At 33.2% G+C, this 26,756-nt stretch overlaps 2 protein-coding genes across 3 annotated transcripts; one reads left to right on the top strand and one right to left on the bottom strand.

The window, feature by feature from the left end:
• Positions 1-181: 181 nt before the first annotated feature.
• LOC108331558 (uncharacterized) lies at positions 182-21,142 on the bottom strand. Of its 2 annotated transcripts, none has more exons than XM_017566315.2 (28): positions 20,562-21,142; positions 20,317-20,477; positions 19,775-19,840; positions 18,831-18,948; positions 18,615-18,724; positions 18,418-18,513; positions 16,662-16,785; positions 15,944-16,011; positions 14,989-15,075; positions 14,584-14,736; positions 14,358-14,453; positions 13,293-13,352; positions 13,070-13,188; positions 12,846-12,933; positions 11,775-11,879; positions 11,025-11,129; positions 10,889-10,941; positions 10,740-10,803; positions 9,782-9,916; positions 6,701-6,813; positions 6,534-6,627; positions 4,091-4,310; positions 3,645-3,775; positions 2,335-2,481; positions 2,058-2,186; positions 1,628-1,726; positions 1,290-1,328; positions 182-926 (listed from the first exon to the last, which is right to left on the bottom strand). In XM_017566315.2, exons 1-28 carry the CDS (start codon positions 20,797-20,799, stop codon positions 789-791), a joined length of 3,156 nt encoding a protein of 1,051 aa, XP_017421804.1. In that variant the 5' UTR covers positions 20,800-21,142; the 3' UTR covers positions 182-788. The 2 variants fall into 2 exon arrangements, with proteins under 2 accessions (XP_017421804.1, XP_017421806.1); XM_017566317.2 differs by having other exon boundaries at positions 11,025-11,126.
• Positions 21,143-23,596: 2,454 nt separating this feature from the next.
• On the top strand, positions 23,597-26,021 carry LOC108331132 (uncharacterized). Its single transcript, XM_017565762.2, has 4 exons — positions 23,597-23,813; positions 23,925-24,062; positions 24,293-24,486; positions 24,586-26,021. Exons 1-4 carry the CDS (start codon positions 23,690-23,692, stop codon positions 25,387-25,389), a joined length of 1,260 nt encoding a protein of 419 aa, XP_017421251.1. The 5' UTR covers positions 23,597-23,689; the 3' UTR covers positions 25,390-26,021.
• The last annotated feature ends 735 nt before the right edge of the window (positions 26,022-26,756 follow it).

Raw genomic sequence — 26,756 nt, 5'->3', positions numbered from 1 at the left:
GTGCAGAAAAGAACCATGATGTTCAGAAAGAAATACTCAAACATGAATTACACTAGAAATTTACAGAAAAAGGGAAATAAAACTATAAATCCTTTTCCTCTGCATCCAAATTTTGCCATTCATGACCTAACAATGGTGTTTTATCCTTTTTCCTTTCTTCCAGATACTAAGTTAAATCACATAAAAAAGGTCTCTAATCTGGTCATTAGATACAAAATAATGTTTGAAAAGATTGAGAATAAAATGAACATTTCTGTAATTCTATCATAATCTAAACACATCTTCCCCCTTTTTTTGCAGGTTTAGAATAGAGGTACAAAGAAATCAATTATACCAGATATCAAATAATATCTAGCATGTTTCTAAACAAATATCATAGATAATAATATACATGAGTTCTAAAAAGAATATATCTAACTCAATCACTCTACATTTCAGGTGGTTCCGTTTAATCCATCACTAATTTTGCCATGGCCTTTTTTTGTACTAACCACATCTTTAAATCTTCAAAATCTTCTCCATCATCTTTGAACATTGAATTATCCAAATCTGAGGTGTATAAAGAGTTATCTGGTACCACCAAAAGTATACAGCTATCGTCCACACTGCATGAACAGTAATTACAAAGAATACATTTCTTACATGCAAGACCGAAACGAAGAAAACGCGTAATGCGGTTCTTTCTTCCATGATAGGTCCAAGGTGCCACCAGAAAAGATGGACGCAGTTTCTCCAAACAGACAATATACAGACACCAAACATTCTCATATATACGTGTGTAAAGTGAATTATTTGGCACGAAATTCATGCCGAAAAACGGTGAGATTTTGAGTAAACTTGTCCCTGTTCTTTGAATCTATGCTTAGAGTAACATCTGCCATGAGTTTGTCGAAGCATGAAGATAGCCGCTGATGCTGATCCATTGGCTGCAAAAATTAACCAACCCTAGTCATGAAACGCATGCAGAGTGGAAAAACAAAACTCATGGTTCTAACCACCCCAAAACATGTAAGATATTATGGTAACAATAACTAAACTGAACCAGTTATTAGCTAGTTATTGCCACCACTTTGATGTAAGCTAAAGTTGAGAGTGGGATAGACACAATAACTACGAACAGTGGTCCATAAGTGAAGCAATATTTACTGTCTTTGAGTCTCTTTTTTTACATGTGAGAAATGAGAGGCTGAATTCACTCAGCCCTATATCCTGAACACCTGATCTGTAATCCAGATCTACACCAAAAATTTTATAGCCCAACTTTAAGATTACACTGAAAAGGAAAATACCTGTGATGACAAGATTTGAGCTTTCAGATCAGAGAATATCTGCACGTAAAAAGCAACTCAATACTTGATTGTGTCACATAAGAAACAGATAGTGTGGCTACAATCATGTGCCAAATCAGTCTATAACTGCATTTTATGCTAGATAAATGACTAATAACATGAATACTTAACTCCTAGCCTGGAGTACTAATTAGTTGGGCAATATATGCACATTACTATTACACTCAACTTCAAGTTAGAGTATATATATCATTTACCAAAGCTTGTTAAATAATACATACATAACTGTCTGCAAATTTTTTTATGAAAACTGAACACAGATTGAAAAGGTTCACTACCTGCTCATTAATGAGTATCAAGCTCAACATTGGCCTGCTCAGACTCCATTGGTTCCCACAGTCTTCGAATAATATAATCTCAAATAGGGTCTTCAAGATCTTGGAATGCAAAAGAGAGACACCCAAGTCAAATAACCTTAACAAAAATTGTCCCTCATTCCCAGTTTCATGGTAGGAAAAATGAATATGAGCATATTTCATAAAATAAAATGGTAGTTTGCTTTCTCAAGTATGTTGAACAAGCTATGCAAACAACAGATAATTCGAAGGTTTTCACTAACTGAAATTTAGGACTAAAATAATGACAAAATGGTATTAACTGCACCTTAATTTTTTTAGATGCCAGAAAAATAAATTTATAAAAAATTTAGAGCAAAAATTATGAACTTTTAACAGATGGTGAACAGTAAAATATTAAAAAGATGTATACCTCCGGAAACAGATTGGGACACTCTGCAATATGACGAGCAAGGTTGGCAGATGCAGGCAAATGTGGAGCCTCCCCCATAGTGATGTTGTTAAAATAGAAGGCCGCCAAATTATCAACAGCAGATGCACACTGTAACCAGAAAGTACAAGAGTTGGACAAAGGCAGTTACAAACTAAATACATAATGTTCACATCAATAGAATCTCCTAAAAATGCTATGGAAAAATGTCCTTTAGCCTGAAAACAGGAACATGGATATGAGATCTTGTAGCCATAACCTGAGATGAGATATTTGTATCCAACCCTTTAAGTCCAGATTCAAGGGAGCCAACCATATGCATAAAGGTGTTTGTGTCCAAGTTTAATACAAATGTGATGTGGCTATTGAACAAAACCTCCAAGAATGCAAAATAAGCCTTTGTTAGCTGCATAAAAGAAAAAAACTAAATGTGATTCACCGTAATAGTATTTGGCAACCTGGCAGAAATCTAAGCCAACAAATAATTCAGGAGTGAGATAAATAGAACATAGATGAACTATGAAAGCTCACAGATGGTTTTATATTTTACGTGTTTCCTCAGGCAACAGCCCAATAGGGCTTGAAGGGTGCATAATGCATAAACCACAGTGCATTCTGCTGAAACTCAACTTTTATTTAAAATAGAGGAAGAAATGGTAAAACTTCACTTGGTCATGGAGCAGTTTGATTTCATATCAATCAGCAAACAAAAAGTTTAAGCTGTGGGGGTAAAGGCTCCTGAATCAGACAAATTTGAAGAACCTCACTTCACTAAGTAGCTTAGGCCTAGACTCAAATTCTAAGACTTGAATATTTCTCATCCTCAAGCATAAAAAAATCAATGCTTTAGAAAATGTGTAGCTCATACATCAAAGGTATGGGATATTTGTTTCCCTGTCTTCTGTTATTTCTATATTTAATCTCGTTAAAAAGTCTTCTTAATTACTATCACTCCTACCCCACCTTAGTTGTGGTTTCATTGGGAGTTTCCATAATTAGAATCTCAAGGGTGGTGGTGGTTTGGTCTCAAATACTGGTTTTGTGAAGTTGAGTTAAATCCTAAACTCACATTCTAAGATGGTATAAAAAAAACTTATTCTATATCCATTGCTGGACCCACCAGCACTTTTCCACGTTCCAGGCTGGAAATCTAGGGCATGAGGAAGTGGTTGAAAGTCACCTCAATTGTTGTTACCCCGATATTGTCTTAGTTGATGCCTATTTGGGGGTTAACTTATTTGCAACCTCAAGGGTGGTAATCAAGTATCAATATTGACTAGAGAAATGACCAGAATATATCATATAGTTGGTGGACAATTCTCACCATGCATGCAAATTTTGAGGTTGAATTAGACTCGAAACCCAACACTCTAATAAATATTAACCCTTTAAAAGACAGATTAGCGATTGAACATTCAACACAATCATTCTTCTTTCAACTTCATAAAAAGATTTGTTTAAGAAAATTTTATCCATGCAATCATTTAGCTTTATATCCTTCACTTTATTATGGCAAATTTAATTTGAAATGTATATAAGACTTATATTGCAAGAGAATAGTGTTCATACCTTCCTATATGCCAAAATATCAGCCATAGGAATTGACAAAGTCATCTTTAGAGCAGCATCAAGAGCGTCAGATAGAGCTCTGTCACCATATAGTTCAAACACACCAAAGTTGACATAATTTCCTGAAAGGGCTGTCAATTGATGCAAGATATTAAATTTAGCCAGCCCACATACAATCTACTCTCTAAAGTATTCTGCCCCAATAAATAGCTTATTCATGCTCTATTACACAACCATGAAACAACTCAAATATCTTTAAAAAAAAAAGCCCAAAGTATTCTAAACCAATACTTATGTATATAAATAGATACACCCATCTATACAACTCTGCAAAATCATAAAATAACTTGACTAGCTGCAGAAATTAACTGAGAGCGGAAAACACATGCAGAACACAAGTCCATGCTCCAGAAATAAAAAAGAAATAAACAGGGCTAGGATTTCACCTCTTGACAGTATAGTTAAACAAATCCATATTCCTTTGTACTTGTATGTATAAATATCGGCAGCATTTGGAAGAGACAGAACTCTAGATCCATAAGCAACAATCAGTTTACTAACTTCCCGGAAAAGAAGTATGCCATTGGGAGAAGAAGAATCAAAAGTCAAACGTTGAGCTTTATTTTGCACAAACTCAGCCATGAACTTTAACAATGGGGTAGTAACCTGCAGAATCAAGCAAATCCCAGGAGGGGGAAGAGGAACATACATCAGAATATATGCATAGGAAGTAACTCCACGTGTACATGACAAAGGGCACTCGTAGATGGAAAATTAGAATCCAACATTTTTATTATCACACATTTCTATCAATCATCAATAAAACTCAAAAGTCCAAAGTAAACACAAAATATGAAATAATAGAAACTAAATACTTCCAAAGTGTTATAAGACATAATCAAGATAATTATTTTTAACACATTCCAACATGGGGTCCTACTTTTGTCTCCAGTCTTTACTACTTTATATCTTCCGTATTTTATTACCTTTATTGATAATTTCTACAAGGTACTGGGTAATATTTTATGAAAGAATGGTTAGTGTTATTTTCCATATTCAAATTATACGAATTATTATTTTCTCTTCAAAAAGTATTACAGTAATTATTTTTTGTTAACACTAGAGAGTATGCGCAGTGGAGACCATGAGAACTCTAAGTGAGCCCGAGAACGTATGACAAGGGTATATGAATTGATCACACTTATTTAATCAGGTTTCCTCGCCCAAACTAGTCACGTGGTTTTCAAACGGTGGTACAAGAGCAATTCAACTAGATTTACAAGAAGGATCTAGAAACCTTTATGCCCAGATATACAAGTACTATGCACTATTGGAGATGTGGTATCTCTCCAACCTGTAATTGCAGAGGTTTATTAGCCAGATTGGCAGGTCATCCATATAAGGCTATGTTAGGAAGTTGGCCGTTCATTTAGGCGAACCAGCATTAGGCTTCTAAAGGAATAGGCATTTATTGAGTAATTGGTTCTCTTGGGGGTTCCAGCATTGATTGTCTCAATTCTTAAAGTGCGACATATATATTCATTGGACAACTTTGTTTAAAGGCGAATTGGTTTTAAGATGAAATTTGACATAGTATAAAAGCTTATAATTCATCTTGGTGATTGCCTACTCTGGTAGACTTGTTTGGTTTCGCAGGCAAATGTAGATGGAGTGTGTTGGGAGGTACCACATCACCTACCTTGATTTATGGAATGCAACTTATATATCTATTAGACAACTTCACTTAAGGTCAACTGGTTTAATTATGAAATTTGAAGGGGCCTATACTGAACAATTCACAGCACCTCAATGCCACACCAAGAAAGATATAGGTGTTATTGGAGTTAGCCACTGATAAGACGGTCCAATAACCCTTAGTGCCTACTTAGGCAAGTTTCCGTATTTTCTTACAAATAAGATTTTACACTGAAGGAAAATACTTCCAATCTAAAACATTGCAATGGTCTTAAGATTATTAGAGGTTAAAATTGGCACAAACCACTTCTATAATTCATCTGCACTGGAGCATGACAGCTAGCACCTACACATTATCAGTTAAATATTAATGCTTTCTAGAAATAAAATGTTTAGCATGGGTCACAACTATGATTTTCTGCAGATTGACCAAGTAATAGCATTTTCTTCTACACCAACCCTAGGCAAACAAAGAATTATCTAGAAAAACATTAGCATTTAAATTCAAATAAGGTAACTACCAATCACAGTCCAATGTGATAGAACCAACAAGAGAATATCATGAACCATGTAGGGTTGAGGGAAGCAATACCATATCATTCATGCAAACCCACAAAAAAAGTGATACCACATGTCTGCTAACTCTGTATTTAGATGGCCAAGGATATGAAAGGTGCTTGTGGTTTTCCCCATAAGCCACCCTCATCTCCTCAGCCACTGCAACACTAAAGATATTAATTAAATGATTTGAGATAAGTCATGACACGAGAAGTTACAGTAAATATGGCTGAGGTAATGCTAGAAAAGTTACAAAACCAGTTGCAGTCAATAGGGCTTCAAACCATAAATTGTGCCCATGTATGATATTGGGCCAGTTTGTTTGTGCTTATTTTTTTAAGTAAGTCTTTGTTTAATAAATTAAGCATATTTTACTTTTTTTAAGTGGTTGCCTAATTTTCTTATTTAAAAAAAAGTTTTCTACTAATTTGAATAAACAAATTCTAACTGATTCTCAAATAAGTGATATTTTTAAATAATTGATTCTTTATGAAAAAATTATTTTAAGTTTAAACAAACTGGCCCATTATGTAGCAATTCACGCAATGTTATAGCATCTACAAAATGAAACTAGGTCTAAAACTCCCCATCTGACCGTATGTGTAGGTATAAAAAATTATCCAAAAGGTTCATTACCTCTGGGGTGTCTGTCCAATGTGAGATGCCCTTTAAGAGTAGAGGCATGTGTGCAGGATACAACCAATCAAAGAGGAATCCATATGTTCGGCGGCTAAGAAATACAAATATAGGTCAGTTCTATCGCTTCCATTAGCTTAAATAATGGAAAAAGCATGACTACCAACCTGTTTGTGGCAATTGCAATTCCTCTAAGGTCCCTCATCAAACCAACAAGTGCAAACCTTACAGCATCTGTTCGAAATACTGCATCAGGGGTTGATTCCAAACTCAGAAAAACCTAAGAAAACAGGAGGAAACATTATATGCAGAGTTCAATCAAAACCACAAGCCTAAGCAACTAATTATAAGAAAAACCCATCTAGGTGTTATAATCAACACAATAAATAAACAACAATTGCTATTATCCTTCACTAACCAACAACAAAGGTAGTCAAAAAGCTAAGGCATAAGCTGAGAAGCACCTAAACATTTCAGAAAAACCCTTAAAAGCTAGTTGTTAAAGGAGAAAATCATGCACTTAAATACTCCACCAAGCATCTCGCACTACTCAATATACGACTTAGGCATCCGTAATACTCAAGTCCCTATTGTAGCATAGCTCCTGAGAGCTAATATTTGGGTGGCTATCATTACGATAATTTGCTCTGCGACGTTTCAATCAACTTCTTTGTTAGTTAAAACCCTCACCAATCAGAAACCTTCACAGGTATTCTTTTCAGGACACTGGCAACTAACTCTTATACCAATTGGTAAGCACTTGGAAGATTCACCCTTTAAAGATAGCTCTTAAAAGGGGAGAACCAAAATACTCCACCGAGCATCCGATATAACTTGAATTATTACTTATGCAGCCTACAATGCCCAAGTCCTTATCACAAGCACAATAATGTCTATAAAATTTTACTTTTCTGGAAATATTCAAAGAATTGAGTAACGAGTTACAAGAAATAGGTCCCATGAACATATTAGCTAAAGAGTAGAAAACCAATCGGAATACAACAGAAACCCCAATCAAAAAAACAAAACCCACCAGTATTGCTCAGTTTCACAATAGTAATATCTAAGAACAAGTGATGACCCAAATACTAGAGATAAGGAAGATATGTAATTGGAGCTGATATTGTCTGTCTCTGAGACAGCATGAGAAAAGAGAAAAATAAATCAATAAAATAAATAGAGGATTTCTTTAATACCAAAGATATGATACGAGCATAAATAAAAAAGTTCCTAATGATACATATTAATCTAGATATTCCAGATTATATAAGATCATCTCGTTATTTCTATAACTATAACAATATTCCTGAACATCTTATCAACTCCTTATTTATATAATTATAACAAAAGTACTCTGCTTAATTGGAAAAAATGCCAAGTCCTAAATCAACTAGAAACAATGCCAACATAATGTATATGAGTGGAGGCCAACAATCTTCACCTTATAAGCTAACTTTTCGAGTTGCAAGATGGTATCATAATTTGTCCCAAATTTTTTATTGGGTTATCTATCATATAGCTCACACACCAAGTGGAATAATGTTGGCTACAAGATGATATCTTGGAAAAAAACCGTCACATTGATCAGCTATACTGTCAAGATATTATATACAACCAAGGATTGGTAATACTCATCTTATGACCTATCTTTTGGAGTTGAGTTAATCCTAAACATACATTTGTGGAAACTTTTGTTAATGTTAAAGACATTATTTGATGACATTATAAAGGAAAATATGATATTGATTCAATTACATCAAATAGGGAAATATCCTAGAAAATATTTCCCATTATTAATTATTGGTTTTGTTCCTTATTATTGTGTTTCTTTTTGCTATAAATAAAAGTACTTCCGTGTAAACAAGACTCATAATTACAAGTATACATGTATCAGAGTTGTATGTACAACATACATAATTACAAGTAATCCTCTTTACAGAGGTTCAATCATCTGTGATCTTCTTAGTAACAATTATGTGGTTGAGCCCCCTAAACAAAATTAAATCAAACTCTTCTTTGATGTCAAAGTATTGGCTATGAATAGTAATCAATCATCCCCAGTAAAAGATAGAAGAGTATAACCTATTACGGGATACACATATGATCATTAGATAATTAATTACTGTTTATTTACCTTATGACCGTATTTCTTTTTGCTATAAATAAAAGTACTTACTAGGAACAAGATACGAAATTACAAGTAATCCTCTCTACATGATATCATACTAGTATGTACAAGATACATAACTACAAGTAATCTCTGCATGGTACCGGAGTGGTACAATCCCTTGTGATAGGTTTGTCACAATTTTGTTGGAGTTGGCCTAAACAAAATTAATTGGAACTCTAATTATTCACTTTTTTTGTTGGTCCCTCTTATTTGTTGTTGTTGTTCCCTGAGTGTCACACACTTTTTTTACCTCTGGTAAACAACACCCATTGCATTGTTTTTCCTCTACCGAAACTGTTGTAATTGTTAGAATAATTATATCTATGTATCATCATTAAGCCTAGACAAGGTGTTGTCTGCTAGATCATTTATTAGTTGTACCTAGTTCTGCACCTAGGAGTCTAGTGCAGTCCCTTACTATTCCATGTACTCTTGTATTTTCATTATATATAGAAGACAGTGAGAGGAATCTCTTAAGCCCTCTAGAAATATACTTTCTGTTCTAATCTCAAGTGTAATCTCTACCATTTTTCTCTCTGATAGCTGTTACACCCTTCGAGCTATTTTTGCTCTGAATACTACTGCACCCTCCGAGTATTTTTCTCTCTAGCACACACCATGCTCTTTGAGCATTTTTGTTATCAAGTAGCCACAACACCCTCTTAGAATTTTTGCTATTAGATAGTCGCATCTTTCAAACACTTTCATAATGCTGGCCTAGTAGGACAGGGAAAATAACCAGCTATAGTACAGATCCCCTTACATCAGTCCAGATAATCTTTCCCCTTAAATCAAATGTTATTTCATAACGTCAATGTCACATTATCATGTTTGTTTATTCAAATTTATGTACAATTTTGGGTGTTAAAATCTATACCAACTGACGAATAAACTATAAACTGCATAATGATTAACAGCACATCACATGCAAAACATAAAATCCAGTCATATTTATATATATCCAGTAATGTTAAAATACTTCACTCTCTCCACAATCCAATCTGCAATAGCTAGTAGAGATACATGAGATTAAAAAAATTACTATACAAGAATTTTAATGGAATGAGTGATAGAGTACCTGTTGGAGTGGATCCATTGAAGATTTAAATTTCACGGGACTATCTTCCATGAATATCAACCAGCCAATAGTGTAATAGAATGTTGTTCTGCTGCGAGTGCATCTTTTTGCCTCCAAAAATGGAAAATGCTCCCTCTGAGATTAATTATAGCAAAAAAATGATTTAGAAAAGGACACAGGAATATAATTATATAAACAGAAATGTCGAGATATACAATGGAGCTGAGAGGGAGGGAAGAAATGCAACATTACTGTGCAATCTAAAAAAGCATTGTATAGCATTTTTTAATCCTTGAATATTTTCTCTTCAAGCAATTTACACAGTATTGGAACATGAAAATCATTTTGTAGTGTTTCAAAAGTTGGACCAGTCGTGGTAGTTCAGTGGCTTATTGATTGAACTAGTGACCCAATAATTAAACCACATAAATCAATCAATATTAAATAAAGAAAGGTTATTCATAAGATAATGTATAAAATAAATTTCCACACAAAACTATAAAATAGATGCATGTGTATGTGGTTAAAATCTCTCTAGCAAGTTCGGAGGCATGGGCTAAAATCCTGGTTTGGGCAAATCTGAAGCCCACGTTCAATATTCCAGCCTGTGAAAATTTAATATTCAACAGCTTGCAGACCTTGGGATAAAGCAAATCAGGAACTTAGAGATATTTGAAATGAAACCTAGATAGTACCAATCAAGTTAAACCTTTTACCAAAATAATAACCAAAGAAGAATCTTGATCAACATTTACATATACAGCATGAAAAAGCAACAGCGACTATATACTATACAACTCCATATTACACCACTCTTAGTCAAGTTACTCCTGAATTATGATGGATTGTGTCATGTAAAGCTAATTTTCCATTTACAATTTATGACAGTGAATCAGCAGCCAGTTTTACCTAGTTTGAAATAAATGATAATGAGCAAATGAAAAAATGGACATTCTACCGTATGATTGGCAACAATAAATTTCACTGTGTCCAACTTCAGAAGTAGCTTTCCAGTCATGTAGCTGTAACGAGAAATCAGTTAATTCTAGTGGCTTGTCCTAACTACAAAAGAGGTAGCTAATACTCTTCAATCCAACTAAAACTAACCCAGATGCAAGCTCCAAAAACAAACTCAAGGTGTGATCAATGACCTCTTCACTCTGAAATAAGCACAAACACAATTAGTGTGATAAATTAGGAAAAAATTTAAATGAGAAAAAAAGACAAAAGCTATAAAAAATACCTCTGTGTAGCACTTAAGGTTAGTCACAATCTTGCCAATAATAACATTCAACAATAATAGATGATCATGTAGGCCAAGAAGTTCAGATAACCGGGTATATAACTGCTGCAACATAAAATATATAAATGAACGGGTGCACAGAAAGCTCAATTTATGTTCAGTGTCTTGTTATATCTGAAGCATGGGTACTTTGATTAGTGTGCCATGCCTATACCAAGTACATACTGCTTACAGGTAAATTTTGGCCATGTCTGGGTATGTACATAAGAGGATTAATGTAACTAGGTACAGCTAGGCATGCCTCATGTACAAGAGATCACTTTCAGTTAAAATTAGATATTATTTCCTTCTCTCTCAATAGCATTATTCTACAATCTAAATTATGCTCATTAATTTTCGCATCCAAATTGAGAGTGGTGATGACCGCAAGTTGGGAAAGTAACTCAACTAGTAACAGCAGCAATAACAACTGGAAGGATTTAGCACAACAATTTGAGCTACTTAACTTTTTATTACAAATATTTTCACTATGTTTTATCTTTTATTTAATTCTGCCATGTTTTATTAGTTAAATTCCATTTCCTGCAGAATACATACATTTGCATGCATGAGTCTATATATAAATATCAATAAAAAAAAATTATAAAGCTTTTTAACGTAGCCATACTATGATTTTTTTTTTTAAATTAACATTTTATACCTGTAAAGTTGGTACATCCATGCAAAATAATAATTAAAATATTTTATTACCTTGGAAGAATGAATAGCCTGATCTCCTACATAAGACTTTCGGAAATGCTGAAAGAAAGTAAGAATTGCCCTATCTAGTCTTTGTTTGCTTATCTCACCATATCTCTGTCAAATGCCAAAAGCACGAACAAATAAGAAATTCATTCTTCTAAACCACATCATTTACTAAATTTATCATCAAGAAAAACAAAAGCAAAAAATACAAATAAAAACAATGAACAAAAAAATAGACATCGATTCCATTCTGTAATTGCATTAATAGAAGAATACTATGACTGGTAGATCCCAAAAAGACCAAGTGATTTCAGCCCCAATCACTTACCAGGAGAAAAAATAAGAGACTTTCCTTTATCATATAGGAACCTTACTTTGCAATAAAAAATAGAGCAAAACTGTGTTTTAGAGTCTGGAAGATACCCTAATTATCAAAATCACCCTTTATAGGTTAGTTTCATCAAATTTTTTTATCAGCAAAAGTTACTTGTTAGTATTTTGTTAGTGGAAAAGTTGAACTCACAACCTCTCCCATCCTCCCTTTCAAACCCACCAAACCAACCTTATAACTCCCAAATGATAGTGGAAGGAGTTGAACCCACAATCTCTCTCACCCTCTCTTCTAACTTTACCACTAAGCCACCTTAGAACTCCTAGTTTCATCAGTTTGATCCCCTAAAGTTCAAATGATTTTGGTAGGAAGGTCAAATTTGTTGCAATATGCACTTCAAGCAATCCTTTGAGCGCATGAACTTTACAAGGATTTTACCATCACTGAATTTTGACATTTAGTTTTTCTATTGTTCTTCAGCACCTTTATTTTTTGTTGTGGGAAGGATGCCTTAAGCTCACCAACTTTGTACTTGTGATCGGCTTCTCTCTTAAAACAATACTTTCATACCAGAATTATTTATACCAAAGAAAACAACAGATCACCCTTCAGCTAACAACACAAACACAAGATATATCATGGATGTCCTAACTTACAACTAAAGACATTTTACAATTTAATTTAAATGTCATCATGCTAAGTCACAAAGGATTGACAAATGCCTAAAAGTAATATTATGCCAGTACCTGGCTATGTATTCCACTGTCAGTTACATTTATCAACTGCAACACTCGAGCAGAAAGTTCAGCATCAAGCACTTCCTGGGATTCCAAACTGCGTATATAAATGCCCCCAAGAAAATAAGAATACAATTAAGTTGATACTTCATAAGCAATGAACACTGCTCATAACTACTTTGATGATCCACATCATTTCAATAGAAAAAGGCAAGAGCCGAAAAGGATTTTACCTACAACCAGTACACTGTTTTATCTTAAGTATTGCGGCAATGATATGAGCAATCCAAGCAAGTTTATCTTCAATCACACTGAGGTCACTGTTATCAGGAACATGTAATCTTGCTCTTTCCTATTTTGTCATTGAAAACAGTTAAACATGAATTTGTAACTAATTCTCTCAACACAAACTACAAAAGGGTAACTAGCATCATTAAGTGAAAGCTATAACCACACCGTGTATATTTGCAGGACTGGCTCCATTACGTTTATTATAAATAAACTACTGCTTTCATACTGCGCAATGAATACAGAGGAGTCAAACAATCATAGTTCAATAAATTGCAACAGAATTGCAATAAAAAAAATGAATAAAGAATTTCCAATCTTCAGTAAATGAGTAACAACCTTGATATCTCTCATTCCTTGATCATACACAAAATATTAGAACACAGAATGATAAATTGAATCAAAGTTGCCTCTTGGTGATCACTACCTAACTTCAGTTGGTTACAAGGCAAGAGTGGCGTTATACTAATACAAGAACACTCTTATGAACCCATTTTTGTGTAGCTTCATTGCCACTTCGCTCAATATAACCAATTTAAAGAGAATATGATTATGAAGGAAATCAAGAGTCAGGTTTCCAATATATAATTTTTTCTGAGTATCCATTAAATTGGGTACCTAATAAATTAATCATTTTTGCTAAAGTCCCTAAACTCAGTATTTACTTTTATTTAAGTCCACGAAACATTTTTTAATTTTATATTTGCTCCCTCGATAAATTTTTTTGTTGTCATAATAACCTATATTTTTGGCATAATATGGTGATGTATCATCTCAAAACAGGTAATGGAAGGGATTCAACATTACACATGGGATAACTTATTGGAAATATAGACAGTGCAACTGACATAGGTAACAGAAAAGCTTAAACCAAAATGGTTAATTTATTAGGTATTGAAGACAAATTTATTGGGTACTCAGAAACAAAAAACAGTCAATTAGGGACCTAAAACTTGTTTAATTCTTCTTTTATTGCGACTTCCTTTCTCATTTCAGTAACTTAGGCTTTGATCCAGAATCACTTTATTCGGAATTCATCAGTTCCAACCAACATAAAATAATTTTACTTTATAAGATTATATCAATTCTTTATCATTTAAAACGTTTTATTAATATTCCTGTTTGTTTTAGATTTTCGTCTTCCCCTGCTCTAACATATACTCCTTTTATATCCTTTTTGCCTTATACATTTCTTCTTTCATTAAAAATAGAAATATTAAATATGAATTATACCTGAAATCTACATAGGTATGGGAAGCAGTCTAATTGATCCTGAAGAAGTTCGGCATTGTCTAAGGGGTTCTCAGAAAGATCATCAGGCAATCCAGCCTATTAAAAACAGACAGAAGATATTACATTTATGCAAATGTCTTATTAACAGATGTTTAGAATTAAAAGTATAAAGCCTTTGACTATGCAGCAAGCAACATGTAAAGCGTGCATGGATAGTTGGAAATACCTGTACTGAATTGAATCTTGATGTGATGAAATTCTCGGTAATCTTGGGAACAAATTCATCCAGTAAGCTTGGTGCGTCACCTTTTAAATATGGAACAGAAGACACCAATCTAGACCACAGCCCTAACAGGTAGTACACACTATTGCTTGCCCACTGACATGAAAATATCAGCTTAATCAATGCCAATATTTAAAAATATACATGCAAAAAATCAGTTGAAACTTAATTAACTCATGAAGTATATCTTATTGATAATTATCACAACACGTAGTCCTGAATTGTTTCCTGGCACCGCCACCACTGTCCCAAAGATAAATTGCTTAAAAAGACTTCAGAATGTGATTTTTGATCCACAATATATCATGTATTCTCTGGCAAATTTTCTAAAGCAACACAATAATTAACCTGCCATGATTGCAAAGATTTGAGAGTAAACTCTGCAACCAAACGTATCCAATCGCTGTAGCCTTCCACATTAACAAGCTCTGACAACTGCAACATTTAGTCCACAAATTTAGGTTACAAGTTCAAGGCAATCAGGGAAAGAAGTAATACATAAAGGGTGTTCCGATGGAATATATTATAGAACATGCAGATTTGTTATTCCTCTAAAGTTTTTCAACCTAATCCTCCATGTATTAATAAATTAGAAAAGTCAATTCCCTCCTAGTTGGGAGGCAGCAGTTTTGGGGAAGAGATCATTTTTAAGGTTCATTTCCAAGTTTGAACACTAAACTTTTAAACAGGGAATAAATATCAGTTGGTAGAGAGACATAAAGGACAAGATAGAAATAAAAAAAGTCACAAAATTTAGGATGCCCTGTGATAATTGACATGAAGTGCTCCAGATTATCAGTATAAATTAAACATTTATGCATGTAATTATTAGGATAAGACAAATCATAAAAAAATTATGGAATTGTTTCACGTGAAGGAGTGAAGTATTCAAAACAGTGGCAAAGTAATAAAGAAAGCAATGATATGTAAATTATTAATATGTTCGAGCATTTGTTTATCTCTTTAATATACTAACACTAATTACTTAAAATTTAAATGATATTCTAGCTAACTACAATATACAGTGGCAAAGTAATTATAAAAACTATAGTCAATTTTTGAAGTTACTATCTTATCATTTTGTGTATTAAAGTTTAAAACTTAAAATTCCACAAGAATTACTAGGGGCAATTCATGTGGTGGACACAGTACAGTGCCCATCTAACTTCTAAGCCAAAGTATGTACCTAGCCTCCACTGCATGAACCCCATGTCCCTGCTTATGTACATTGCATTACTACCAATTAGAAATAGAAACCAGTAGATAGACCACAAAAGGAGGAAAAAACCGCAAACAAGTCTACCTGATAATTCACTCTGAAACGACCAAGAAGACGACAAAACTCATGGTAATTATCATGATCTGCAAGACCTGCTTTCGAACACAGTTGAAATTGTAAATGCATGGCCAATGCCAAACCAGGGAAAAAACATGAATTGGAAATGAGGTAATAAGTAGAGCTTCAAAATTTATATGCAAGTCTGGCCAATGTTTGCCGTGTATAACTTCTTTCTTCACAACATTTTTTGCTTTGCAGAACCTAGAGAGATTTACTATGGCTTTCCCGTTTTAATGCCACTCAAAATAGAGTACACTGAATCTTAAATTCAACTAATATATTTCCTGACTAATGCCTTATAGATGACAAGTGCAGCCCAAGTTCACCTGTAATTACAAAATCTCACCCACGAGCTTTTTATCTAAGTCGAGTAAGAGCTTCTACAAACTCTCATTTCCTACACTGGCAGGTAATAACTGACTGGTTTGTTGAAGAGGCAGGAAGATTGAACAAGCCAAGACAAAATAAGTTGTCATAATGACAAATACATGCACAAAACGAAAGTAAGATAGAGAGATGTTCTGTTTCATATATTGCTGCTCATAATGAATATAAAGCAAGAAATCCAAAAAACACTGTAAACAATAGACAAGTTTTCCTTTCACGTATAATAATGGAAGATAATATTTCCAGTTTGTCATTACAATACAAAACAAGTGAAGAAGTAACAAGCCTACAACACCTTGCCCTGTTTGCAGGATTACTTTGGTTCCTGTCATTAAATGGGCCAAAAATTTAGAACGGGCAGCATCATTTGTAAACAAAGAGCGTCTTACAGACGCTAGTCGCACCAAGCACTCCAGTGCCTGGAAAGAAAAATAATTAATGCCTAAGAAAGAAGGTTTAAAAGTAAAGGCCGATGAACCATCAATAAAAAAGTTTCACAATATAAAATAAGCATTAACAGTCATTACCTAAATTCTCAACTTTCCGAAATAAACATAAACAAATTGTTATCTAATACAAATGATAATATAAAAATTTGAAAAATATTCAACAAGATACCTTATTAATACCTCAATAGTAACATTAGTGTGGTACTCAATTTTCATGTAAAGGATGAGGTAATGTTGAATAATAACTTTTCTCCATGTTGTGAGTTGCTTGATTTCATAAGGAAATGTTATTTTACACTACCCTCACAGCCTTTCACTACCTTACTTTGGCGAAGCTTAGGGTGTTTCCTTGAAAATTTCAATACCAATGAAAGGGTTTCTGCAAAGTCATTAACAAAGGTTTTCAAAAAGTACCAATGGCTGCCATGTTCTTACAGTCCTCCTTGTCACACATGCTAGGAGATTGAAGATTCTTGTGTTTTCAAGTTTGTTTTTTTCGTTTTATATATATACCTTGTTTTAACATTTTTTGTTAGGTTACAATAGGAATCCCAAAACAAAATGAAGGTAAAGAGAAAGGTAGGCTAAGTTTGAGATACTAATGGAAAACAGGAGCTGCTAAGCGAAGGCTGTTAGCTGTACGAGCAGTTCATATATTTTGCCTGATAATCATTAAAAGATCAAGTCATCCCTGTCATTATTTTTTTCAATAGACACCCTCTTCTTTTTCCCACTCCTTTTATCTCCCTTCAAATAAAATTATTCTTTTATTTCACAAGAAAGAAAATTATTGCTATTGGGTAAAAAGTAGATCATCTTCACTAGCTGGTAGTCTACAAACCTTGTATATCTTTTTTCTAACCCCCCTGCTCCCTCTCTCCCGTATAAAAGCTAAAAATATCTCACTAACATTCAACCGACACCTTTACAGCATACAACATTTCTGCAACAACCAAGGAGTCCCACCAGAATTTGTCAAGAAGTGTCCAGTCATTCTCTTTTAGAAGAACAGGATTTTGTTTCAAACATAGTATAACACGATCAGTATTAAAAAGATTAACCATGCTCACTTTTGCCTCATTATAACATTGTAATTAGTTTTTCAAACATTTAAATAGCACCTAATCATGTGTTGGCCATCACACTTTGTCATCATTACAAATTTCAAATCTCAAATAGCTAGCCTACATTTATAAGTTTGAATTATAACAAGGGGCAGGATAAAACCTACAAATAGGTCACAAGAAAAAAAAACTAATGAATATTGATGGTTTGACAAAATTCTTTGAATCGGAATAAATTAAATAAACCCACAAAAGTAAGAAACAAAATGGAAGTACATACACTATGTATGCCCTTGATATGTTAACATTAAATTATAACATAGATATATGCAGAAAGCATATTAACTTAAAATAGTTTTAATCAAATTTGATCATTCACATTAAGCTAGTGCTCTCACATGATATTTTTGAAGGGCTATAACCAGTGTAAGTAATACGCAATTTCTAAATGAGTAAAAAAGATTCAAATTTTAGTTTTGGAAAACTTCAAGATCTAAATGTGAAATATATGAGCATTGAAACTAATCTATATACAGACCTCCTTTGAAAGAGGGGGCTTTGTAATGCCATAGTAATCAAAAAATATTTGTAGTGTTGAAGACTCCTCCAAAACAGGTTTCCAAGGTGATGGAATCTGCAAAACACCATTTTTCAAGATAGAACATGAACCAATAAAATAAAAAAATCTGTGGCACTACCCAAATATTAAAATTTTAAATAAAGGAAAACAGATACCTGAACTGTGCCAAACTCATCCGAACTTTCATCAACAGATGTCCCCACAAAATCAAATGATAAACATTTCAAAGAAAGAGCAAGTGCCAATTCTTGCATTTGATTGACCACTGCATATTATACAATCTCAAATCTCAACATCATGACAGAAAAAAGTAAGAAACAAAGGTACTAAAATAGAGGAGGAAATTAAGAGTATGAGCATTCCACTTTTACCATCATTTTTCAGTTGACCCAATGATGTTAAAGATATCTGGAATATCTGAAAAAGATATTGGTCTCTAAAAGAGCAAGCAACCCTTCGATGAATTGTTGCAGGCATACCAGCATTAGCCTGAGGAAGGATTTAAGATTTAAGAGATCAAAGCACAACAAAAAACAAGAAGAAGAGATTATGAAACTCGTTCGCCAGATAAAGTTTTTTTTTTTAATTTTATTTTGTTAACATGGACCTGAAAAAAGTATAACCAACATAGATATTCAAATTTCATAAAACTTTGGAATGAGGTAGCACAAATTCCAGTGATGACCTCATGGAGCATGTCTTCACACATGACCACTGCTTTGAACTAGTTAATGAATATGTTACAACATGAAATCTCAATTAGAAGGAAGAAAATCCCATACCCAAGAATTTCCGGGGAATCTCAAGAAATTCCCCCAACCCAAGACACTTACTTTCCCAAACTTCAAAGGATCTTGCACTCATTTTAAATACACTTAAGTAAAAATTCATATTGTTATAAACAAAAAACACATGATCAGTGACAAGAAAATCATTTTCAATATAAAGAAGAACAAGAAGATCATAAAATTATGAATATGAATACTCTAGTAAATAAAAAAGTACATACAGAAAGCATAAAATGAGAATATTAAGACAGCTGCCTCAACTGACTACTTTAAAATCTGTGTACTATATAATCAAGAAATCTTTTATCTGGTTTTTGTGAAACTTCTCCTGTAGAACACCATCCTGTTATGACTCAGCATCCCCCCTCCCCAAAATAAGGCACGGAACCAACATCCCTCCCTCATTTTTACTGTTCATATCATTGGATGGACTCCATAAACAAACAGATACAAGCACAAACCCGTGGCAATAGTATTTTGTAATGTTCCCACTACAGATATTCAAGTAGCAGAAGTTAAACTCTAACCTGATTCATCTCAGAGATAAGCTGACTTAGGATCTTCAAACCAATGGCATAATGACCTGGCGTTGCCTGGATTGGAAAAAATATGATATGAGCAATATGTCCCAGAAACAGAAATCTACTAATTGAGATGGAGGGCAATGCAACAAATTCATATTGCATACTGATTTCTGGTTAACTTAATAGGATTTAAGAAAAAAGTTGCAGAAACCAAAGCAAATTACAAACAGTGCTAAAATTAGTAAGTCAAACGTAAAGAGTAATAGCTTATGTACACAGTTACTACACATCTGAGAAGGTGACGAAATCAGAAGTGGGGTTTACTAATTCAAGTAAACTGAGAAACATTTCTTAGTTTAGGAGATATAAACCTACAATTGATTGATGTTCAAAAGAGTATAAGCCACATTCGTGGTTTTAAAATGACGCAACCGCGATTTTGGCCACAATGTAAAGGTGTTTCTTGTTTTACTTGAGTCTTGAAGATCGTCTTTCGATACAAGATACCGTATTGCATGCAAATTACACAATCGATTTTATCTCACCTGACTCAAGAAGTTCATTGATTCTTTTACCAGGTCCCGGAATCTGTCATCATCAAACCATCCGAACTTTGTAACTCGACATAAAAGTTGGATCAAAGAAGCAGTCACAAATGGCTGTAACTCAGGTCCTCTGGTCGCTAGATAGTTTATGAGGTATGTCCCTAACATGCATTAAAAATAGTTCTATGAATTGCAGCATTTTGAGTCACCCAAGAGGGGAAGAGTGAAATGAAGAGAAACAATACATATATCAAGGCGAAGCTTCAAGGCAAGGCTGTGTTCCGTGACTTGTTTCAACAAACTGGAACTAGCCAGCATCAATGCGTAGGGTGTCAAGGCATGATCAAGTATGTATTGGCATTGGGAAATGTATTCAGTGTTCATCGAAAAACATTTCAGTGTGTTCTCCGCGTGAGCACGTTCTACCGAATCCTGCGAATTGTACAGCCTCTCGCACAATGCTTCTAGTTGTGCCAACTCCATCGCTCATCAAGATTCGCGACACAGAGAGGTCTATAATCTAATATTTCACTCCGGACGATTATTAGGGTTGCGACGACAGGAACTACGCGGCGGCGATGAAGGGAGGAGCCGCCGGCAACCGCGAAAGGACGTGGAAGGTGAAGAGGAGATTAACGAATTGAAATCGGAGTAAATGAAGGATTTGATTCTACCACGACTGCTGGACCACGATCACATCGCATTGGCGAAATGGAAGAAATTCTTGTGATTGATCCATCTAGGTTTTCTCAATCTCTTCCTTCGTTATGATGATTTTCTTTTTTTCTTTTCTTTTCTTTTCTTTTCTCTCGTTTAAGTTATGCGTGAACGACAAAAACTGTTGAAATAAATACTTTCCGTTTTTTTTATTCATGCACCGACTGTGTTTTATTTATTTTTTAAATAAATGCGAAAATATACTGGTTGTAATTGTAACAATAATTTGTCTTCACCCTAAAAAAACTCATTTATTTTCTATTAGACGTGAAAACGGTTGAAAAAACATTTATTACTTCTATATTACAGACTTAAATAGGCAGCTTTTAAGCATTAGCTGTTTATTAGAGGAATTTGCATGTTTAAATTACATTAATTTTTAACTGGAGTAAAATAAATAACATTAATAGGATAACAGTATATTCTTATAAAAAGAATATATGTTAAGCATTTGAATGAAATGATTTGGAATTAAGCATTTGAATGAAATACAATGGATGATTATGTTTTTTAATGTTCTATCAGTGGAAACACATTCCAACACTATTATTGGGTGTCCATTTCTTTATAATAAAAAAATATTATTATTGCTATAATTATTAAAATAAAAATATTACTAAATTATAAAAATAAATATAAATAACTTTTATATTTTTAATTGTTGATAGATAGATGTTTTAATCTAAAAGCGGTTTTTTAAAAAATAAAATAGTACAAATATGTAAACATCAATAAGAATAATTTTTTTTATTAATGTTATTAATGAAAACTGACGTGCTCATTTGAGAAAACAACATGTTATAAAAACTTTCAATTTTGTTAAAAAATTCTACATATCTGATTCCATAGTTATCATTGTATCTATATTTGTCATTTTATTTTTTTTATAGTATTTTTTTTTTGTCATTTGTTTTTAAAAGCATATTGGAATATGTATGAAAAAGAAAATTCATGACTTTGATTTAATGTGATATAAAATTATTAAATGTAGTAGAAACATATATTCTTAAAGAAAATAATTACTCATCTTCAATTAACTAATGTTTCTTGTTAGTCTCACGATAAATATTAATATTTCCATTCCAAATCTTTTAAGTATATTCAATTATCATATATTTGATATTTAAAATTTTGTGTCATGATATTGTTCTTAAAAATAATAAAGAAATAAATATTTAAATTGACATTAATTTCTAAGTAATGTATAATGGTTGAATGTAACATAATGTAATTGAAATTTATAGATTTTTCTTATCTTTAGCTTTGCAATTTTTGATGCACGTATTTGATTGTTTTTATTTTTTTCATAATTATTTGTTTTTTTTAATAGTTACAAAATCATAATTTTTTTATATTTGACATTAAAAAATAAATATTTTACATTAAATACTTTATAATGTTATGATAAAGATATATATTTTTTTATAAAATTATTTAATTAATATTTAAAATAATAAAATAGTAAATACAGATATTTATTCATTTTCGATGAAAAGAGATGAAATGATTTTTTTATATATGTCAGGTATAAAGACATGCTTATAATAGATAATGTTTTTTAATAATGGGTAATTTAAATCAAACACGTCTTTCAGCATTAAAAAAAATAAAATATATATGTTTATTATCAAACCAAAAATACAAGACATTAATGTTGCTGTTGATGACAGTTAAGTGAATATCATTTTATGTTTTTTTTTCAACGAACTCACATTTTATGTTTTATTTTCCAACAAACTCTATTAAACACACAAAGGGGATGACAGTTGAGAAAAAACCGAAGGTTAGGCCCACCAGTTACTAAGATGAATAAATAAACAATAAATAGTTCCATTCAGTCCTTATATGAATTTAAAGGTCCAAATTAGGTATAAATAGGTTTTAATATTTTAAATATCTTTGCATGGACCATTGCGTATATCAATAAGCTATGTAAAGTTGCAAAAAAAAAAAATTATTCCATTAGAGAGTATGTATATACGTATTAAATCAACAATCATATTAATTGAAAGGAAACATTATTTTTTTTAATATGTATAATATTAATAATTTTTTTGTGTATACAAGTTTTTATCAATTTATTATGGAACTCAAATAATTATATGCAATAAAAAAATGACCTATAAAATAAATAAAATTACCTTTTATGAAATATCATTTGATACTGGTTAAAAAAGATATTGTTGTTTTTTTGGGTTAAAATATTTCATATTCTTTGAATTTTAAAACATCTGTTCGAATTAAACGAGTAAACTCTGCAGAATGCAGACTTGTCAAAATTAAAGAGGTTTCTTCGAAAATAAACTTATGAAACTCTTAATTTTCATTTTTTATAATTTTCTCAAACATAAAAATGCTTAGAATTTTTAAATTAAATGTTTAGAGATTAAAATTATAATTAAAAGCATCTAAAAATGGTCGTTTTTGGCGCGCGAGTGTCTAGAAGACAAGACTTTGACACAGTACATAAACTCATGGAATTTCATCACAACCCAACATATTCAAAAATCAATACACGTAATTATGGAATTTAATTTGGTCAAACAAAGAATGTCCAAAACTTTCTTACGAACGGACCAATCAATAAATAGATGTTTCACGTTGTTTTGTGGTTCTTACACGCTCCTGCACAGTAGTTTTCTTTTTTGTTTAGCAGATGGCATCAAACTGTGCCAATCACTCTAATCCTTACCATCAATGCACCCAAGCTTGCTCTCAGTCCACCAACCAAACCAAGATCACCACACACACAAACAAAAACAAAAACAAGATTAATTCAGGTTAATTACTTTTCTTTTTCTTCTGCTCTTATGCATCATAACAGCATCTGTTAAATTTAGTTTTGCATGGATGCTAATATCTCAAACCTTGTAAATTTTGACAATCCTAAGGTTATGGTCGAAGTGTGACAGACGGTCAGCTTGGCAAAAAGGTTGATAAGCAAAAACGAATTTACTCAGCTTGTCCTAAAGCATCTAATCCTTACCACGAGTGTGATGACAATTGTTACAAAAGATTATCCGATTCAGGTACCCTCTTTCGCTCTCAGCTTCAAACTTATAAATAGATGACTGAGTTTACTTATAAATTTAAAAAGTGTTCAATTTATAAGAAAATTCATGATATGACAGAAAAAATACGAAACTAGTTGTACAGGGTAATTTTAGAGGTACAGTTTGTGCTTGACTTGATGAAGATCTCTCACATGGCGATGAATAATATGTTTGTGATTGTTGTCCATTTGTGATTGCATTTGCAGGAGCCCCTCCTCCGTTAAAGTTAGACAGGAAAAACAAGCTGGGTTCTAAACCAGAACCCCCCGTTCTTGACACTGTTCCTGCCTCAAAAGTTGGAGCAATTTACCTATCCGAGAAGAAAAAGGTTTTGACAGAGAAAAACGAGCACGTTCTATCTGAGCCAATTTCTGGACAGAAACAAGATCCAGTTGTAAAGGTAGTGGTCACTCTTTTGTCCCATTTCATGCCTTGTAATCTTTGACAAAGAAAGAGCGACACAAACTCATGTCATGTCTTGCATGTGCTTCTTTTGCAGCCTTCCTATCTCAAAGACCAACCAAGGGATCATGTTGCCAACTCGATGACAACAACTCACGACGAAAAGAAAACATCTCGTAAAGTTGTTGCAGTAACCCATCATGTTGATCACACCGAAGAATTGGGTCTTAGTATTTCAGCTGGCGGATCCGTAGGTTCTAGTTTTTCTGGTATTCCACGTGGAAATGAAGCAAATTTAAACGATGAAGCAGAGACGGAGTCCGTGAGTTCAGAACCCCGTCTTCAAGTTGGAAGATACAAAGTAAAAGAAAGTTTTGTTTCCATTCTGCAATCTATCTTTGACAGGTACGGGGACATAGGAGCAAGTTGTCACTTGGAATCAGTCGTGATGCGCTCGTACTACGTTGAGTGTGTGTGTTTTGTGGTGCAAGAGTTACACTCCTCCTCATTGATTCAACTGAGCAGCTCCAAAGTGAAGGAATTGTTGGCCATTCTTAAGGATGTGGAATCTGCTGAACTTGACGTTGCATGGTTGCGTAGCGCCCTCGACGAACTGGCTGAAAATATTGAACTCATTAATAAACAGCAGGTGGTAGAGGCAGAAAAGGATTACTCTGGTCAGGAAGTGGAGACAGTGAAAGAGGAGCTACGACAAGAGTTGGAAAGTTTGGCTCAGAAAGAACAAGAGGTTGCTGATATCAAAGCACGAATTCCTGAGATGAGAGGTCGTTTGAGAGAGCTCGAACTCAAGTCAGAAGAACTTAACAAAAGCATGCTATCTATCAAATCCAACGTTGATAATTTGGCCATTAAATCGTTGGTAGATGAACTGTTATGTTAAGAAATTTGTTTCTTAATGAGTTTTTCAATGCTTAAAGGTTGAATAGGTTGCTGAATAAATGTATGAAGAGCAATGTTTTCTTGTTTAGTTACTAATTATATGAACACATACTACTGACACACGGTATTACAGAGATGAACCCTATCCACTGGGTTTGAACTTTAATTACTTGTTTCTATTTATGCCAACGATAGTGCTGTTGATCATCAGTTTTAATTTTGCATCTCTGCATACATATTTTAGTCCTGTAAATTTATGCATGTCTTTTTCCTTTATTCTTAATTCGTAATCACAAAATGCTAATGCCTAGCGATTCCTCGAAACATATTTATTTTACGTCATTTCTCTTTAACTATTGGCCCTTGAAACTGTGCTGTGCCGTGATAGAAGAAATCCTCCTTACAAAAGGAACAATAGAAACACATAATGAAAGAAAATGCACAATATGCTCAAAAACAGATAACCAAAAGGAAAGCCTTAGAAACAGAGTAATATCTACAGATTTAGGAAAGCAGACGTTGGGAGGAAACTTTACAGGCTTGAAGGAAGTGTTTGAAATTTGGGACAGGTTGAAAGATTTGGAGAGAAGGAAAGATTTGTTGTATTGAATGCTTTTAATCTTTTTTTGGCTTGCATACAAATAATACAATCATTCCCTATTTATACTAGTGGTACCTCCTTAACCAATGGTTAAGATTTTGCCACCACAACACTCATCTAAGGGTTACAATTCATTCTCTAGAACTTTCTAAAACATTCCTATAACTCTAAATTTATCTAGATACATACTATGGATAACCATCCTTAGATATTTTTGTAGATCATTCTAGAATCCTTCTAGATAGGATTTTCTAGAATTCTATTTGGGTCTTTTCTAATATTGGGTTTTTATCTTTTAGGTCCAAAACACAAAATCAATTTACATTTCAACACCTCCTCTTAAACTTGATTTTGTACTCCAAGCAAATTTCTCAACTTCATAAATACTTCTTTCTTCATTGGTTTGGTGAAGATATCTGCTACCTGATCATGTGTCTTCACATATTCCATTTGCACATCTTGTTGTTGATGCATTCTCTAATGTAATGATAACGAGTGTGGATGTGCTTACTTCGATCATGGAAGACTGGGTTTTTTGCTAATGTTATTGTCGACTTGTTGTCCACGAAAATCTTTGTTGGCTCCACTTGTTGCAAGCTTAACTCCTTCAATAGGTTTCGTAACCAAACAACATGGCAAACGCATGAAGTTGCAGCTACATACTCTGCTTCACATGTAGACAGAGTGACAATAGGTTGCTTCTTGGACATCCAAGTAAAGGTTGTGTCTCCCATGTAAAACACAAATCCACTTGTGCTCTTTCAGTC

This window comes from Vigna angularis, chromosome 4, assembly GCF_016808095.1.
Source record: "Vigna angularis cultivar LongXiaoDou No.4 chromosome 4, ASM1680809v1, whole genome shotgun sequence".
Lineage (NCBI taxonomy): Eukaryota > Viridiplantae > Streptophyta > Magnoliopsida > Fabales > Fabaceae > Vigna > Vigna angularis.
This window is presented reverse-complemented; position numbering and strand designations above follow the sequence as displayed.

Excerpts from the sequence above, each read along its gene's own strand:
- LOC108331558 (XM_017566315.2), bottom strand. The coding sequence starts at position 20,799 with ATGGAGTTGGCACAACTAGAAGCATTGTGCGAGAGGCTGTACAATTCG. Across the intron at positions 14,454-14,583 it reads CAAGATTCAATTCAGTACAG|GCTGGATTGCCTGATGATCT; the intron begins GTATTTCCAACT and ends TGTTTTTAATAG. Across the intron at positions 1,329-1,627 it reads TGATACTCATTAATGAGCAG|ATATTCTCTGATCTGAAAGC; the intron begins GTAGTGAACCTT and ends TTTTACGTGCAG.
- LOC108331132 (XM_017565762.2), top strand. The coding sequence starts at position 23,690 with ATGGCATCAAACTGTGCCAATCACTCTAATCCTTACCATCAATGCACC. Across the intron at positions 23,814-23,924 it reads CAAAAACAAGATTAATTCAG|GTTATGGTCGAAGTGTGACA; the intron begins GTTAATTACTTT and ends GACAATCCTAAG. Across the intron at positions 24,487-24,585 it reads AACAAGATCCAGTTGTAAAG|CCTTCCTATCTCAAAGACCA; the intron begins GTAGTGGTCACT and ends CTTCTTTTGCAG.